The 17,118-nt window shown below is 38.3% G+C and overlaps 1 protein-coding gene across 1 annotated transcript in view; it reads right to left on the minus strand.

The window, feature by feature from the left end:
• The window catches only part of ARAP2 (ArfGAP with RhoGAP domain, ankyrin repeat and PH domain 2), a 171,931-nt gene that overhangs the window by 65,922 nt on the left and 88,891 nt on the right, over window positions 1-17,118 (minus strand). The window contains exons 17-21 of the mRNA XM_067551531.1: window positions 15,586-15,688; window positions 14,747-14,945; window positions 12,601-12,664; window positions 4,650-4,813; window positions 2,335-2,547 (exon numbers count right to left, since the gene is read on the minus strand). Coding sequence (XP_067407632.1) covers window positions 2,335-2,547; window positions 4,650-4,813; window positions 12,601-12,664; window positions 14,747-14,945; window positions 15,586-15,688 — 743 coding nt within the window. The remainder of the gene's footprint in view (window positions 1-2,334; window positions 2,548-4,649; window positions 4,814-12,600; window positions 12,665-14,746; window positions 14,946-15,585; window positions 15,689-17,118) is intronic.

Here is a 17,118-nt window from a genome sequence, read left to right on the forward strand (position 1 = left end):
TCAAAGCCTCTCTGAGGCACAGAGTTCCTCGTTGGACTCTCAGCATTGCACTGGTATCTGTCTGCTCAAAGTTTGCGGCCAGCCTATCTGCCTCCACGACCCAACCCAATGGAAACTTTTCTCCTTTCATCTCGCAGATATTATGGAGCACACAGCAGGCAGATATAACTATGGGGGTATTGGTTTCACTGAGGTCTAATCTATTGAGCAAACTGCGCCAGTGAGCCTTTAAATTCCCAAAGGGACATTCCACCATCATGCTGCACTTGCTCAGCCTATTATTGAACCGCTCCTTATCGCTGTCCACGTGTCCAGATTACGGCTTCATGAGCAATGGAAACAAGGGGTAGGCTGGGTCTCCTAGGATCACTATTGGCATTTCAACATCAACAATATATTGTTTGATCTGGAAAGAAAGTCCCTGATTGCATCTTTCTGAACAGATCTGAGTTCCTAAGAATGAGCACCTTTCCAGACCAACCCATGTTAATATCGGAGAAGCATCCCCTGTGATCCACCAGTGCTTCCAACACCATGGAAAAGCATCCCTTTCAGTTTATGTACTCAGTGGAAAGGCGGTCTGATGCTAAGACACGGATATATATGCCATCTATTGCCCCACCACAGTTAGGGAGCCCCATCACAGCAAAACCATCCACTATGTCCTGTACATTTCTCAAACTCACTACCCTTCTTAGCAGAAGTCTATTAAAGGCCCTACACGCTTGACTCACAGCTGCTCCCACGGATATACCGACTTCAAATTGATTCCCAACTGACCAGTAGCAGTCTGGCATTGCTAGCTTCCACAGAGTGATGGCCACTCACTTCTCCATTGTCAGAGCAGGTCTCAAGTGAGTATTCCTGTGCTTCAACACTGCAAACAGCTCTGCGCAAAGTTCCAGGAAAGTGGCTTTATGCATCTGAAAGTTCTGCAGCCACTGCTCATCATCCCAGACCCGCAAAACAGTGTGATCCCACCAGTCAGTGCTTGTTTCTTGGGACCAGAAACAGCGCTCCACCAAGTTCAGCTGCTGCGCGACAGCCAGCAGCAACCACAAATTATTTCATTCCATGGCTTGCAGTAGAGCGACTTGAGTAACATTGCAATTTTCTGTGCCACAGCTCCTCTCTTGGCTTGGAAATACTGCAGGATACGTCGTGGGATGTTGGTGATGCTCACAACAACAGTGCAGAGCTGAGTGGGCTCTACGCTTCTCCAGCAATAGCGTATGTGTGGTAGAGCCAGGGTTTTGAAAAACGGTGCAAAAAAGTGTACGTCTGTTTGTTGCTCACATCAGGAGAGGGGTCGGGAAAGGACATTGCATCCTGGGAGGCCAAAGACCTTCCCAAAAGCCCCTGCGGGCTAGCTGCACTGTAGGTACCCATGGTGCACTGCTCTGCTTACCAACACAAGCACGGCTGTTGGAGACGCACTCCCCCGATGCAATCAGCGTGGTGTGTTCACACCCGAGTGACTTCATTAGTTCAGTGGGTGAATATCGACTGAAATTAAATTGACTTCACTTCCAAGTGTGGACATACCCTTAATAGAGGTGAAGTTACTTGCCCATGATTACACAGTAAGTCAGTGGAAGAGCCAATGACTGAGTCCAGTCTCCTGCATCCAGTGCATTATCCATTGATCCACACTTCTCTCTACCCAACATCCACCTTGACTCTCTATATTGTGCCTAAGGCTGAACCTGCTGCCTGCTTTGCCAGGGCCAAGAATAAAACCACTAACTTGTCTCATGCTTTTCTTCCCCTCCTCTTTGTTTCTACCTCAAATCTTGTTTTGCAAATTTTCTACTCTCTCCAGCTAACAACTAACCACCTCTATTAAGTTTTTAGCAATATGGTGTATTAAGAATACTACATAAAAATATAATGCACTGTTGCTTACGATTTTTTGCTACTTGGCAATATAAAAAGCTGATTTAAATTTCCATTCCACATACTCTTGTGTATCCATACTCTCCCCCATACAGTTATTTATATCTGTCACAGAAGTACTCCTGGTAATATTTAGCTACAACAGGATTCTCTGCCGCAAATCAGGAACAGAGTTTTAGTCACATGCAATAGTCAAGATATTAGTCAATGAAACTTCATGATGGACTATAATTTGAGTGATTTTTATAATATATATTGAATCCCTCTATTGATTATTCAATAATCTAATGTTTGCTCTGTGTGTTTATATATTAATATAAAATACAATATTTTGTATTGAAAAATGTTAATAAATGTTCAAATTTAGACGTTCTTTTCCAAAACATCACTTCTGAGTTATGAACAATGCTGTTCTTTATTTTCCCCTGCATTTATTACCTAGTGCAGAGATCCAAAATGGATACAGCTCTTTAGTAAGAAGTGCATCATCTATTTTAGACAAGAAACATTTTAGTACTTCAGTCACATCCTCCAACTGATGTGTTCCGGCTCTCAGTTTAACACTTCTTGCATCTTTTTTGAAGCTCTCTAGCAGTTCACTCACATGGGAAGGATTGCCATTCTTTAAGTAGATTTGTTTGCTACCTAAACCTTAAGTAGAGGAACACAAGGGAAAAATCATGTATTATCTTAAAATCAAAACGTTATTACTTATACAACATTGACCGGCACCACCAAACCCAGTTACAGTTAACACAGACTTTCTTTCTAGTGCATTTTTATTAATGTCAAACTGTTCTATGATCATGTCAGGAAGAGTTTAAACAAAATTAGAAATTCCAGCAATCACTTATGGACTTCTTAAAATAATGATAGAAAAGGCAATAAACGATAAAGAGAAAGAGTACTGCCTCACTATATACAAGGTGATTTCTTTCAGGTTTAATATATCTGCAGTTCATTCCCTCCCCCAATGACCAATTTTGCCATCATTCAGGACTCATCTAAAGGTATGATTTTAGTGCATGTATTCATTATGAGATGTTTGATGCTGGAGACCTTAATAACGGCACTGGTGATTCTCTCCCTCATTTTCAGGTGGACAAGTTCCAGAAACTGGCACCAGAAGGAAGCCACTGGCAATTCCACCATTCCTGTGAATGGACTGGAAGTTTAAAGAGACACTGACAATTTGAAATATAACATACCTGAAAATATGTTATGAACATCACTTTTGATTACTACAATTGAAACACTAGAGATAAATAAAGCCATTTATATTAAGTTTGTTAACTGTATGCATTTGACAGCATTGTGTGGTCAGTTTCATTGTTTCTCTTTGTAGAGGCTGTTTTTCCCCTTGCCTCCTCTTAAAAATGCTGATTTCATTGCCAGCTAGTTCACATTTTCCACAAGAATATCCCTGCTTTCTTCCATGTCACCCTTTATGTATGGAGGGGGGGAACTTTGTCAAAATCCATGAAAATCACCAGTGTGCACTCTCCTTCAAACTCACCTCTACTGTATTACCTAAAAGCCCTATCATCTGAAAGCTGTTCTGCATTGTTAACCTTGGCTGTGGAGTATGGAAAATTCATGTATGACAATTTGTTCCCTTTCTAGGCATGTTTTAAGTAGAAATCACTCTAATATACTAGCAAGAAATAAGCATCCAAGTGTCTTAACTTTATTTCTTCCACACTCAGAATAAAAAGACACCACACACCTATTAGCGGAGAACAAGCATTTTTAAAAGGGAAGTTAAAAATGTTTGAAAACAAGGGGTTAGCTTAAACATGCCTTCTCCTTCATAACTACAGCATCACTCTTCTCCTGCTCCAGTAACAGCTCAACATATACAACTAATTCTGATGCTTGGAAGAATAAAATGTTACCTATAAAAATTATTCCGCTTGCAAATGAATCAAAAATAATTAAGCAAACAATTGTTCTTGTTTTCAACCAAGAACAACTCACTCTGGGTCACAACCAATTTCTGTTGCCATATTCAAAACAAAAGTTATTCAGCTAGACAAACCACCAGTACTAAAATATATATTCCTGGAGCATGCTTAATTAAACCTATTCCATGCTGACAGAGGCCACAGGCAGGCACTGTAATATTCTGGAAACATGTCCTTATAGGGCAGATCTGTATATACCACTTCACAACAGTAGGCTTGATTAATTCTTAGTTGCACAAAAGGTGAAGGCAATTTGCACACACCATCTATATTTCTACAGGAAGCTGTGCTGGAGGGAGATTTACCTTAGCGGAGGACAGGTGATAGTACTGCACCTGTCCTGCGCTTTCTTCCAGGTTGGCTTTATTCATTTCCTGGGCTCAGCAGACAAGCTCCGGGTGCCAAGGTGGAGTGAGGGTTGCAGACGGCTTGCACAGCTGCATGTGGCAGATTTTCTGCCAGATGGAGCCTAAAGCTTGGGCTTCACGGTGCAGTGAATCAAACCCGTAACATAAAAATACAAAGGGGATGCATGGATTGTCAGCAACTTTCAAGTTTTGTTTCCCAAAGTTTCACCCATAATCAGGTACATTACACTGTACATCTCTAACATATCAAAGCCACACAAAGCACCTGCTAAAAGCAGGGACAGGGTTAACAAAAGAGTATGGGTTTGATACATAGTAGTACATAAACTCATTCAGTGCAAGTTGACAGAGATACTTCTTAAGTATTATAGGAATGATCCTAGGAGTTCAGCGAGTTGAATAAAATCTCTACTCCACTTACCATACTGTGTAACAAATGCTATACAGCTGTTCACTATAATAGGAACGTCATTTCTGCTGAGCTGCTGATCTTGTAAGGCATTACCATCTGTACCTGCTGCTTTTTCAATTGCAGTATGCCAGACCGTGAAATCCAACTTCGTATGACCATGGATGTATAATGTTCTGCAAAGTTTGAAAATATTTGAAACAGCAATACGGAAAAGAAGATAGAAAACTTCTCACTGTACCAAAGCAGCATAGCAGTTCTCATGAAAAATGAATACAAGTAAATAGATTCAAAGGCTCAAGGTAATATTTGAAATAAGGCATCAATGCACCTGACAAATATACTGTAGGAGGCTGTTGTGATGGTCTATTCTACTATTAGTGCCTTTGTTTCTCTGCAAATTATTATCCATTGTGGTACAAGTATTATATACTGGTGCCAGCATAAGTTACAGTAGAGACAGAATAGAATCCATGGACCTTGACACAGGATTTGGGATGGGGCCTTTATTAATGCTTTATTCTTTTTGCTCTTGTGCACCCACTCCCGAGTCACAGTTCAATAAAGACACACCCTCACTCCCAACTTTGTAAGATTAACTCATGGTTTCCTTCTCTTTTCTGTTTTCTTCCCAAAACTTAGAAGTGGAGATCATCCAGGCCAGGGGTGTGGACGGAGAAGGTCTCTGTAGAGAAGTTGAGCTACTTGAACTAGCTCCCTTCCCGCATCCTCTCTGCTGCACAGAGAGGTGATTGCCCAGAGAATTTTATAGATCTGGGGCAGGGAAGTGGAGAGGGGAGAAGAGACTTTGTGCCCCTGGAGCACCATAGAAAAGTACATTAGCCACTCTCTATTCATTTCCTTACCACGAGGCATGTTTCTGTCTGTCTTTTAGTTAACCTGTCTGCAATAATCCTCACTTTTTGCCCTTGCCTAACTTTGGCTCCTGGGAGGCAGTTTAATGGTCTCCGTAAAGCAAAAGTGTTCAGTTATCTAATGACCTTACCCAGCTTGGTTTCTTTTCCAGCAGGAGAAGACTATGAATCAGATTTATTGTATTATTTATCACTGAATTCTATTAATTAGTAACATTTTATTTATTTACAATATTGTGTGCCAGCTCACTCATAACTTGTTGCAGCACAACCAAGACCAGCCAAGTGATGACTCAGTTGCCTTCAGGCCTGCCAGGTCCTGAGGCAGGATCCGAGATGCAAAGGTAGCAGGCACTGAAGTAGCCCTGCCCCCTGAAGGCCCTTTTCAATTATGTATCCAGACAATAGATGTACTCTTATCAGGCCTGATTTTAAATCTCCCTGTGCACTCCAATAGGGATAATGAAAATACAAATTATTCTGGGGCTGCAGAAAAGTGAGCAGCTACAGTCCATTTTGAGCAATTGCTTCTCTGAGAATTTGGCTCTCAGTACCACTCATTCAGAAGTACTGCTTCACCACCTGTCCTTATCTGATAGCACACATTGTACCATATGGCAAACGATTATGCTGGTCTGTCACACACTGAGCACAAAGAAAGAGAGAGAGAGCGCTTTGCAGGGGCCGTGCTCTCAGGCTCTTGGGGCAGAGGTTGACGGTAGATAATGCATTGCTCCCAAGCACCTCCTGGCAGCCATTCAGAATGCTAGTGAAGAGGGGGAGGAACGTTTCAGTTCCTTTCCAGTATAATGTGCACAGAGTTCTCTGCAAAGTCACACTTATGCATTATTCATTCTTTTTGCTGATGAAAAATAACAGGATTTATCTTGTGGTTGAATATCACTCAAAGGAAGTGAACGGAAACTTCGATAAATTCTCTCTACTACCCACAGAATTCTGATACACAGAGTAAGCAGGATACTGTGGTTACAAATACCTTCACGTCTCCCAGTAATTCCATTCAGTTCAGAGTTACTAAGTGGCATACCAAAATATACTGTAACTTGATAATCACCTTGTTTTCTAAAATTTGAAAGATCTCATAATAGATCCTAATTCTAGTAAAGGAGAGAAGGCAGCATTGGCTTTCTTTTAACAATGAATGAAGAAAGGGAGAGCTATGTTTTCATGACAGCCCTGTGATTTCCAGGATTGCATGGCTGGAAAATTCTACTAATATTGCAGAGGTTGGCTACACTTGCTGGAGAGGATCTTGATCTATGCTATGCAGGAGGTGCCTTGCTATGCTATTCCTCTCCCCTCCAAATCACTGACCCTAATATTCCTGCAGAGTTGGTACTTCTTCCCCAGCAAATATATTAAAATTGCATTTAAAGGAACCTGAGCATGGAATTGTTTTTTCAGTTCTGTGGCAAAACTGAAAAAAATTCTATTTGTTTTGAACCAAAACTGATTTTTTTTCTCCCCATTTTTCATTTCATTTGGGTCAAACAACGTTTTGGAACCAAACCATCAATTCAAAATGACATTTAGAAAATGTCAATTCAAAATGATATGCCAAAAGGTTTTGATGTTTACAAAATTACAATTATTGTTTTTTCAGGTTTTTTCCAGTCAGAACTATTCACCAAATTAGCAAATAGTTTCAGTTCTCTGAAGGAAAAAAAAAGCATTTTTCAGCTAATTTAGTATTTGTTTTACATACTTTTGTGCCCAGCTCTAATTTAAATTTTATAAAGAGTCAAAATGTATGTAAAGGTAACAATGCTAGCTAGGTCTTCAAAATTAATTTGCCCTTTCCTGACAAATCAGATGAAGCATTTTACTACCCCTAAGACATTTTTGGTATGTATATCTGTAAGAATATGATGTTACAAACAGGAAGGTGGTATGAGTAGGAAAGGGGGCTGGGAAAACGGTTGCTGAAGCATCCACTAGTATGTGGGACTCTGTGTAATACAGTTTACAAGATTTTCTGTAGCACTGTATATATTTGGAGGGATAGCTTTGCAGATCTAGCATCATCTATTGACATCACTTTCATCTCTTTGCCCACGCATTTTTCAGCAAAAAGCAACAAAACCCATTACTAAAGCGAGAGATCCTGCCACAAATACAACTTAAGACAAAACAAATCAGTAAATAGTAAAGTGGGCTGTAGTCTCATTCAGCTCATGACTGAATCACCTGTCAATAACACACACAAAAATCTTTGAAAACAAATCTTTTCTATGATGTATATAAATGCCTGCCCTTCCCACCACTCAGGCAAACTGACAATTATTTTGCATAGCAACTTTGATAAGAAATGCTCTCCAAATGATGTTTACTGTATGAAAACCTTTTAAAGTAAAGTTAAGGAAATGTACTACCAAAATGGAAGACTTACAATAAGGGTTTAAAAAGCTTACTCAAAAAAGGGGTAGTAAGGTTTGAAACAGTGGAACACACTGAGAAAATGCTTGATTATCTAAGGAAACATTTATTATTGGAACTAGAAACAGATTTCAGCCAGGATCCACCAGTCGAAAGGGCATTGAGAGGTGATGCAAGTCAACCACAGTATTTTAACCTATTTTCTCCCTTTTCCAGTAAACAAAACTGATACAATGAAATAGCTCACATGACATAAAATTAGTAGTAGAAACCACATGATGAGCAATGAATGTTTCAGCCAAGTGTGGTAAGAACAGAGGTGAAATGGTCCCTGCCCCAAGAAATGTATAATCCAAGGGCCCAATCCTGCAAGCAGGTCCACCATCATGGAGAAACTTGCAGGATCATGGCCTAAGCAAGTCACATCCTTTTCGCTGGCACTTAGTAATCAGTATGTCTGGAGAATTACCAAGCAGATTGTTACATTTATTTAACTGGAAGGGGATAACTGAAAGAGGACAAAAGTGGAGAAACTGCTCAGAATCAGACAAGTATAACAAGGAGCAAAGTTTCTTTCGGCAATCTTTCAAATGGCAAGTGAAGGTCTTTATAACCCTGCACAACATCATGCTGGTAGCACAGATAACTTCCATTCAACTATGTGCAACTTTGTGTTTTATGTCTTGATTAACCCTTCAATGTCAGTAGTTTCTACCCCATTTTATGCTCATAATTTCATTTCACAAGAAATCTTACTGTTGACATCAAAGGATTAACAAGATAGCAATGTAAGTAATGAACCATCAGTAGAAAGAAAATATGCCATGATGTAGGAAGGGGCTATCATCTATAATAAGAAAAAAAATACCCTAAGTACAAGAAAAGGGCAAGAGGAAAAAAAATCTGCTATCTGGCTCACATTCTGGTCTGAAAATATTCACCTACACTTAATAGGAGGGGAAAGCGTCTATTGAAAAAAACCACCTTTAAGAAAAAACATGCCTGTGTGATAACTCCTTTATTCCTTAAAGGAAAACTCCAGTGACTTAGCATCAACTTTTCCAGAGGTAGATACTCCATTTTCTTAAAAATGCTGCATCTGACCAGCAGCTTTGACAATACAATATCTTTTATACCACAGCAATAATAATAATTATTCTACTTTATGTTATACTACATGCTCCATTACTCATCTACAGTTGTTCACAGACACTATTCCTCTCCCACCATACGGTCAGATACCAGCCTACCAGCAAGTAACGTGGACACTCTCACCCAACTTGATCAGTCTCCCAGTAGCGGGAGAGCAAGGCAAACTCCACAAATGGTGTGAATGAGAGACGGATTTGCCAAAAAGATAGTGTCTGGGATGGAGGAGAACTAGGGATACAGCACAAAGGAGCAAACTGGATGGGGAAACCAACAGGAGGGATGTGATATGATGTGTGACTACTGTATTAAGGTACATTTTGGGAAGCTCCAGACACAGGAGATGGAAAAAGGGTTGCTGCTTCAAGGAGAAGATCAGGAAGCAGGTCTGATGGTGGAATGAATCTGTATGAACAGCTGAAAGGCACTGAGGTTCTCCAGGTAGCAAGAGGCTATCCTGTGAGCAATAAAGGTTGCCATGAGAAGTTCCATTCACATTGCAGGTGGAATCAGCAGGTTCTGGCACGGAACTTTCTTGAGCAGTTTTGTATCATCTGCAAACTTTGCCACCTGTTTACTCCTTCTTCCAAAAAATCTATGAATAAGTTGAACAGCACTGATCCTAGTACGAGTCCCTGTTGGATATCATCATTATTTGTCTCTCTTCATTCTGAAACTGACCACTTATTCCTACTCTTTATTTCCTTTCTTTTATTGATCTACGAGGGGACCTCCCCTCTTATCCCATGACTGCTTAGTTTGCTTAAGAACCGTTGGTAAGGGACACTGTCAAAGACTTTCTCAAAGTTCAAATACAAGCCCCTTCCTCTTTTTCAGAGTGGGCTGAAGTCTAGGGCAAACCTTAAAAAAAACATGCAGCTTTATTTACTATAACCAGAATATTATCAAGATTAAATAAAACTCTGTGCCTGGTCCTTCCTTTATAGGTCAAACTTGCCAGCAAACCTTTAGATGGCCACATTATGAATCATTTTTATGTACCAAACCTCCTGTGCTATAACAGCACAAATATATTTTAAGTGTAATTGAAGGCACACACATTCGTAAGTAATTATCCAAGCGATTAAATCCACCTCTTTCCTTTTTTTTTTTCCATGTTAGTTGTTCATTTGAATGGTTTATGTTTTCATAACTGATAAAATTCTGGTCCACTGAAGTCAATGGCAAAACTCCTTTCGACTTCACTGGGGCCAGGATCTCACCCAAAGTATCTTTGTCACTTCCCCCAAAAAAAGATTCATTAATAAAGAGGATGGAGGAGATCAGTCATCTTGATTTAGTCACTGATGTAAAAAAACGTTTAAATGTTTTGTTCACTTTCCAGGTTCTAACAGTTCTGTAACAACATTTCTCATCTTGTCTCATTCCCATTAGATGTTTACTGATTATTTGGATGGTGCAGTTTCTCTCTAAGTGACTTATGAAGTATGACCAAGGATGACAATGTATCAGAATATAGATCTATCATGTCTAGAGGCCCCCCGGAACTCCATTTAGCAAACTGGACACTACAAAATCATGACCACAAGTTCATGGACATAATATGAAAATCCACATCCACACATTTGGGTCAATACTGACTTATGTTGGGAAATACCAGTACAGACGTTCTAATGGTTTAATCTGCTGTCTTGACATATCAAAGTTGAATACAAACCATATTAGAGGAGTATTTTTAAGCTCTTCAAAACATGCCACAATAAATTGTTTATCACTGCCAGATGTAAATCAATCAGGCTTGCTGAAAACCTGGATACTTATGGTATAATATCCTAAGAAATCATTACTATGCCAAAGCTCTTATATCCATATGGTCTTTAATGGTTCAGATAATGTGAGCACTATGCATTTAAATTTATTGTGGCAGACTTCAGTGGAGAAAAATTTCAACATATTCACGATCATTATAAAAATCAGCTGATGCCCCTGCTGGAATTACTTTCAAATAGTTCAAAATTTCCATTAAACTATCAAAGCAGTCCAGGGAAAACTTGTCTCTGCTTGACAGAAATATTATAATGAAAGCAATAATAAAATCTGACTTAAGAGTTAGAAGTTTTTCTGTGCACTGATATATCTGAAATTATATGTATGATATACGTTAATCTGTTGGACTATGTTTTGAATAGCATAACCACTAAGTCCCTAGCTGGGCTGTGTGTTTTAACACCGAAACTTTCAATACACTTCTTTAAAAAAGAACGCTCAGTGAAACGTGTTCGTTTTTGTGTTGCCATATTCAATTATGGTGTGCTGTACATTTTTAGAAAAACAAAACAGTGCTTAGGAGAGATTTAAAATACTGGAGATAGAAGATTCAGTGAGTTTCTTAGAGCAAGACAACAATTTACTTGGGACTTAGATGCAGCAGGTATGTATGACACTGGAGGTTTCCTATAAATGACAATTAAATCATTCAAAAAGGAAACTTTGCAATTGTTCTCTTACCCTCCCCAAAAAAGAGAGAGAGAACAATCCATCTTCTCCAATCCATCACCAGATGTTCAAATGGTCCAGTAATCAGAGTATCATTGTATTCAGTACTTACCTTTACATTGTTCACTCTCTCAATATCATATAATTATCAACGGTCCCATTGTCAATTGAGGGTTCTTTCCCCTAAATTTGATAGTGTCTTTAGAGTGGAGTCCATATCAGACTTCCAACATAGTACTGTTTTCCTGAGGACTGAACCTTACATTAAGAAAACATTCTTTCATTTTCACACCCCCAATCACTATCTTGTCAGTTTTGTTTCCATCACGCTTGCCTTCCTTCAGCTATCTTGAGGGCAGGAAATTGCTAACTGCTTGGGCAAGCCATCCTTCACTTAGTTTTATCCAACTAAACTGTAGCTAAGGAACATGCAAGCTTTTATCTTAGCTCTATAAAGGTTTCATATCAGTCAAGAGGTAGCTATGACCAGTTATACTTGTCCTTGTCTGTATAAGAAAAATTGCAGTTTAGATATCAGAACTACAAAATTCTACTTTGAAATACACATTGTTTCACTAACATCCCATTGCAACTGGTATCAAAAGGTACTTTTTCTATCCATATATTACTGATTAAAGTCATGCATTAAATTAAGACTAAAAGGATGAACCACACACATTATCATCTACTCTTACTTCTAAATTGATTTAAATAAAGAACCTGGGATTATAGTAGGCATGTAAAGACAGAGGCAGTGTGAAATTTTTAGAAGGGTTCTCATTCTTTTTTTCTACTTAGGAAAGGAAACTAGGGCTTTCTGAAGAGGCCTGGATATAAGTGATGGGATAATCTCTCAGTAAGAAAATTTTACTTACTTAAAATGCACTCTTAGCATTTTCTGACACAAACTTAAGATTTACTTAATAAACAAAGCAAATTTTTTCTTCTAAAAGCCCACAATTTACTTAGAAACTACAACTGCAAAAAGACAACAGATTAGCAAGAATCCTAAAACCCAATCAGCCTAACAATCAAACCACATCTATTATAGCTTTAAATTAGCAACATATAAATGAACACTTTACCTTCCTTTTTCAACAAGCAGCAGGACATCTATTTTTTCTCCATTTTGAATCACACTGCTGATTGCTGAAAAGGAACATGTAGCTTATCAAAATGTTTTAAATTTAGCATGCATTTTGAAAAAGTGAATATACAGAAAATTACTAAAGCATAAAAATAAAAACTACAATAGATCACAACAAAGCTGTTGTGCTGTATCAAATTAACCTTAAACTGGGAAAAAAGCATGTTACAGAATTGTGAAAGCTCAGAAATAAACTGAATTCCAGAACCTGTCAGCTTGATTGCATTCCAATGGCTATGAATATTTACTATATCATAGTGTAGTGTGAAGACCATTTCCATTCTTGATTATGTTGATTTATATTGGGTCTCTCTCTATATATATGTAAGTGCATATACATACACAGACCCCCCCCCCCCCACATAAAAGTATATATATCTATTTTGTGTAACATATTCAAATGTATTCTAATAAGCAGTACTATCTAAATACTAAAACAGTAAAAGGTCTGACACACAAAAATGCTTTAACTGAGGTGTGCCTACCTACAACTTGGGCTCTCTGAATAGGTAATCTCTTTCAAAAATTATATGGAGTATCTTCATGTTGCCACCTTCCCCAAGAGACAGTAAAATCTTGAATTTCAAGCAAGTTCAACAAACATATCCTGGGGAACGTATCAAATGCCCGTAGCTTCCATTTTTGTATCACACATACACAATACCTCATTTCAATTCACCGTCGCTTTAATGCGCGGAAGATAAGAGAAAGTGGCTCTACTGTGACTCTAAAGATTCATTATTTTGCCAACTTCAGTTACCAGTATATAATTCAATTTCCTCATTAGTGGGAAAAACCTTTACTTTTTGTCAATTGAAAAGTCTGACTCTAAGGAGGATGAACAGTCTGGGTGCCTAGAAATTCAGACAGAATTATAGTACTAGCATTACAAGAAGACATCCATTCCATCTTCAGAATCTAAGCAATACTACTTGCAGGAGGACCAATTTTCAAAAATTAGGCCTACGTGCATCCTTGCACAGGCCAATGCATAGCCAAGAAAAAACAATTATGAATTCTCATAACTAGATGGGTGCCTGTCCAGCCGTACAGGCAAACAAAATGCCCAATGCAATTATTTCAGATTTTGATGCCCACGGATATGACACCTCAAAGTCAGGCCCAGAGAGTATTCAAAAGATTAAACGAGAGCCAGAGGTATATGAATTCATGATGAAATAGGTGCCTTTCATACTACTGATGGGGAAATTAAAAGAGTCAGTGAATAGATATTAAGAGGTCTGCTGACTTTCAAGCGAGTTCTTGCTTGAAGTGCAAAGCAGCCCCAGCGATAATAGCTGTACAGATGGATAGAGCTACAAATAGATAAGTATAATAGCATGTAAGAAGAGCTCTATATAAATAGATAATAGCATTTATGAAGAGGATAATTTCTAACCTTTTTCTCCTCGCCCCTCCCCCCCATATACAATACTGCCCTGCTATGTATAATTACAACAAGGGTGGATAAAGCTAAAGAGGGCTCCAAAATCTAATTACTCTATTATGAAACACAGTGTAACTTACTGAGGAATGTATTATATAAATATATTCCTATCTTCCTCACATCATGAAACTGGGCAAAGGAAAATTTGATCCCACAGTAACAAAGAGTGAAATATATTAGATAGTGAAATAGTTTTCCAACAGGAATACACATTTTCCAGTAAATTTGCATACTTCAAAACTAGATCAGTCAATTGCCTCAAGAATACACACTGAATATTTCTGCATAGACAGGAAGAAAAGCCAACGGAACTAATAGGTCACGTATTATTCTCTGATCTTGCACTCTTATAAAAAAAGATTCCACAGTAACTAAACCAGACTTGGTTTTCTCAATATGGTGCTATGAAAATGGCTTTAATCTAGGCAACCAATGGAAAAAGAGAAACAGATATAGATACAGACAACACAGTATGAGAGAGGAGTGGGATGGCATTTGGTGCATGCAATAGGATGTGTACATTGAAGTCCTTGACATTCGTGATTTTAGTGCTATACAGATATTCTCAACAGTGGGATCACAATGAGTTCCTTAGAACACACACTAAAAAATTTGAAATAGGTCTCTGAAATCTTACTTAGCTCCTGTAGTCTCCTTAGATGTATTGAATCTTCTTGAGCATTCTCCATTTCAAGACAAAAATGTAGACTTGACTTATCTATAGCAAACCAGCCTTTTCTCCACTGATCAAGATTATGGCAATCTTTGTAGTACAGCTGGCCAATCAGGTCATAGTCTCTCGTTAACAAACATTCAGCCACAAAGGGGATAAAATGCTGGCAAGAAAAATGAGAAAAAACAAGCAAATACCAAAAATATACATACATAAAATAATAAAGCCTATGTATTAAAGCGGGAGGAGGTGACACTATAAATGATGTTGCACCCCTCAATAAGGATAAAAATAAAAACAATTTAAATCCTTCAACCAAATGCAAAATTCGAATAATACAGTTTTACAATTCTGATCCCCTTAGGCTTGCAAAGCCAGGGATCTATATTTTTATTATATTGAATGTAACTTTATGTACCTTGTTTTGTTTCGGTAGGAAATTTGTGAAAAGCATAATTGTAGCCATAGAGTGCTCAGTTGATGTTAGCTCCTGTTGCATGGATCAGTATCCATCGATGCTAACACCTACTGAGATGCTAGCACATGTACAACTGAATTCTTAAGGTCAGTGTTAGAATGTTACATTCCAGTTCTCCTTGTTTCATTGCATTATCTCAATACATGCATTCATCACAGTAGCTATTTTCTCCAGTTGCACAGAAAGCCTTTGCACACCAGACAGATCAGTATTCATCAACTTACATTAAAGAATGGTTTCCCAGAAGATTTTAAGCTAACAATGCCACTTTATATCTTATGTAAAGGGTCTTGGCCTAACTTGAACAGATAATTATCAGCATTACCTTGGCTATTGCCTGGGTCCATTTTCTTTGTGAATGTGCAGCTTCAGCTCCAAATAGAAAAACACGTTCTGACATTAAGTAGATTTCAAAGGTAAAAATGGCCCTAAAGCAAGAAAGAGAATAAAAACAGCAGTTGCATTTAGGCTTCAGAATATGAAACAGCCAAAAGCTCAATTTCTCTCTCTCCCCCTTCATACTCTCATTCCGATGGAAAACCCATCTGCATTTCTCATCTAATGTTACACATACAAAATAGCTAACACCATAAAACAGTTTATATTATGCAGTCATAGTAGGCTGGTTACAGTACCTTTTAGGTCAATACATTTTGTGAGGGTATTGCATATTGGGCTTTGCATCAAGTGGAAATGAAAATTTCATTGGAAGTGTATTATTTGATCTTGCAAGTTTATGTAATTTCAGGACAAATCATATGTTTTAAATATATTGCAACATTTATGCTTGTTGAATATAAACAGACTGTTTACCCACTGAAAAAGATGTTACAAATGATTTCTTATTAATATTAAAATTGACCTAACATTTTAAAGGTTGGCAAATCAAAATTCACGCTGCTAATTGTAACACACAGATAATGATGCTTCCATTATCAAATGGAATCAGCCTGAATTTCTAGCCACATTTATCAAGTGACAAATTGATCCTTCCTATATGAATTAGTACAATGGTAATGTGTGCTGATTTTCTCTTTGATCTCTCCCCCTAGTCCAACACATTTGGCTTGTGACTCTTCTTGCAAATACTGGAGGCAATTCAGATTTATCTACAAGCCCTGCGGATTGCCCATGCCCCTCCACCCTCATTCCAAGTGAGCACTTCCAAAGCTACATGGAAATTCTTATTATTAGTAGGCTAAGCATCTCAACAGTAACAGCTTATTCCACTACATTAACAATAGATATATGAAATTAAAGAGGCCATCATATAGATACCCAAAAGTCTTCTCAGGTGGGGCAGACTGGAGAAAAGCTCATTTCCAGAAAGGAAATCAGACAATGAGTTTTCAACTCAAAACCTTTCACTCAGGCAGATTCAATTGGAATGTAGCATGCAGAATTAATGAGGGAAAGAGAGTTTAGTAGTAGAAATATTTATTTATTTTGGGCCAATGTAGAGCACCTTCTTGACAAATGATACTTCCCCCAAAAAAACAAAAGCCAACCCTGTAGTAGTTTATTAATGTGTTGATGCCTCAGCAGGTGTCAGCTTTATAGATTCCCCCCTGCGGGTGTTAATGCCCTTTCTGCAAGAGATACTGCCCTGAAACATGCTGAATGGGTTTCGATTCCTTTTTGGAATCAGTGTCTCTGTGGCTTCAAGTAATGCAATACTACTGTCACCTACCTTCAAAGATTTTGGATGCTTAGGCCTACAAATTTATGGTGGAAGAAAAATAGATAAAGATAGTGGAAGGGAGTTTTTCTTGCGCTGTTAAGGTATCCTTTAGGTTCTCTTCACACATCTAAGGTGAAACTCTGGCTCCACTGAAATCCATGGGTGGTATGCAATTGA

Source organism: Emydura macquarii, unplaced genomic scaffold (assembly GCF_026122565.2).
Source record: "Emydura macquarii macquarii isolate MOO-44397 ecotype Brisbane River unplaced genomic scaffold, CSIRO-AGI_Emac_v2 contig_1353, whole genome shotgun sequence".
Classification (NCBI taxonomy): Eukaryota; Metazoa; Chordata; order Testudines; family Chelidae; genus Emydura; species Emydura macquarii.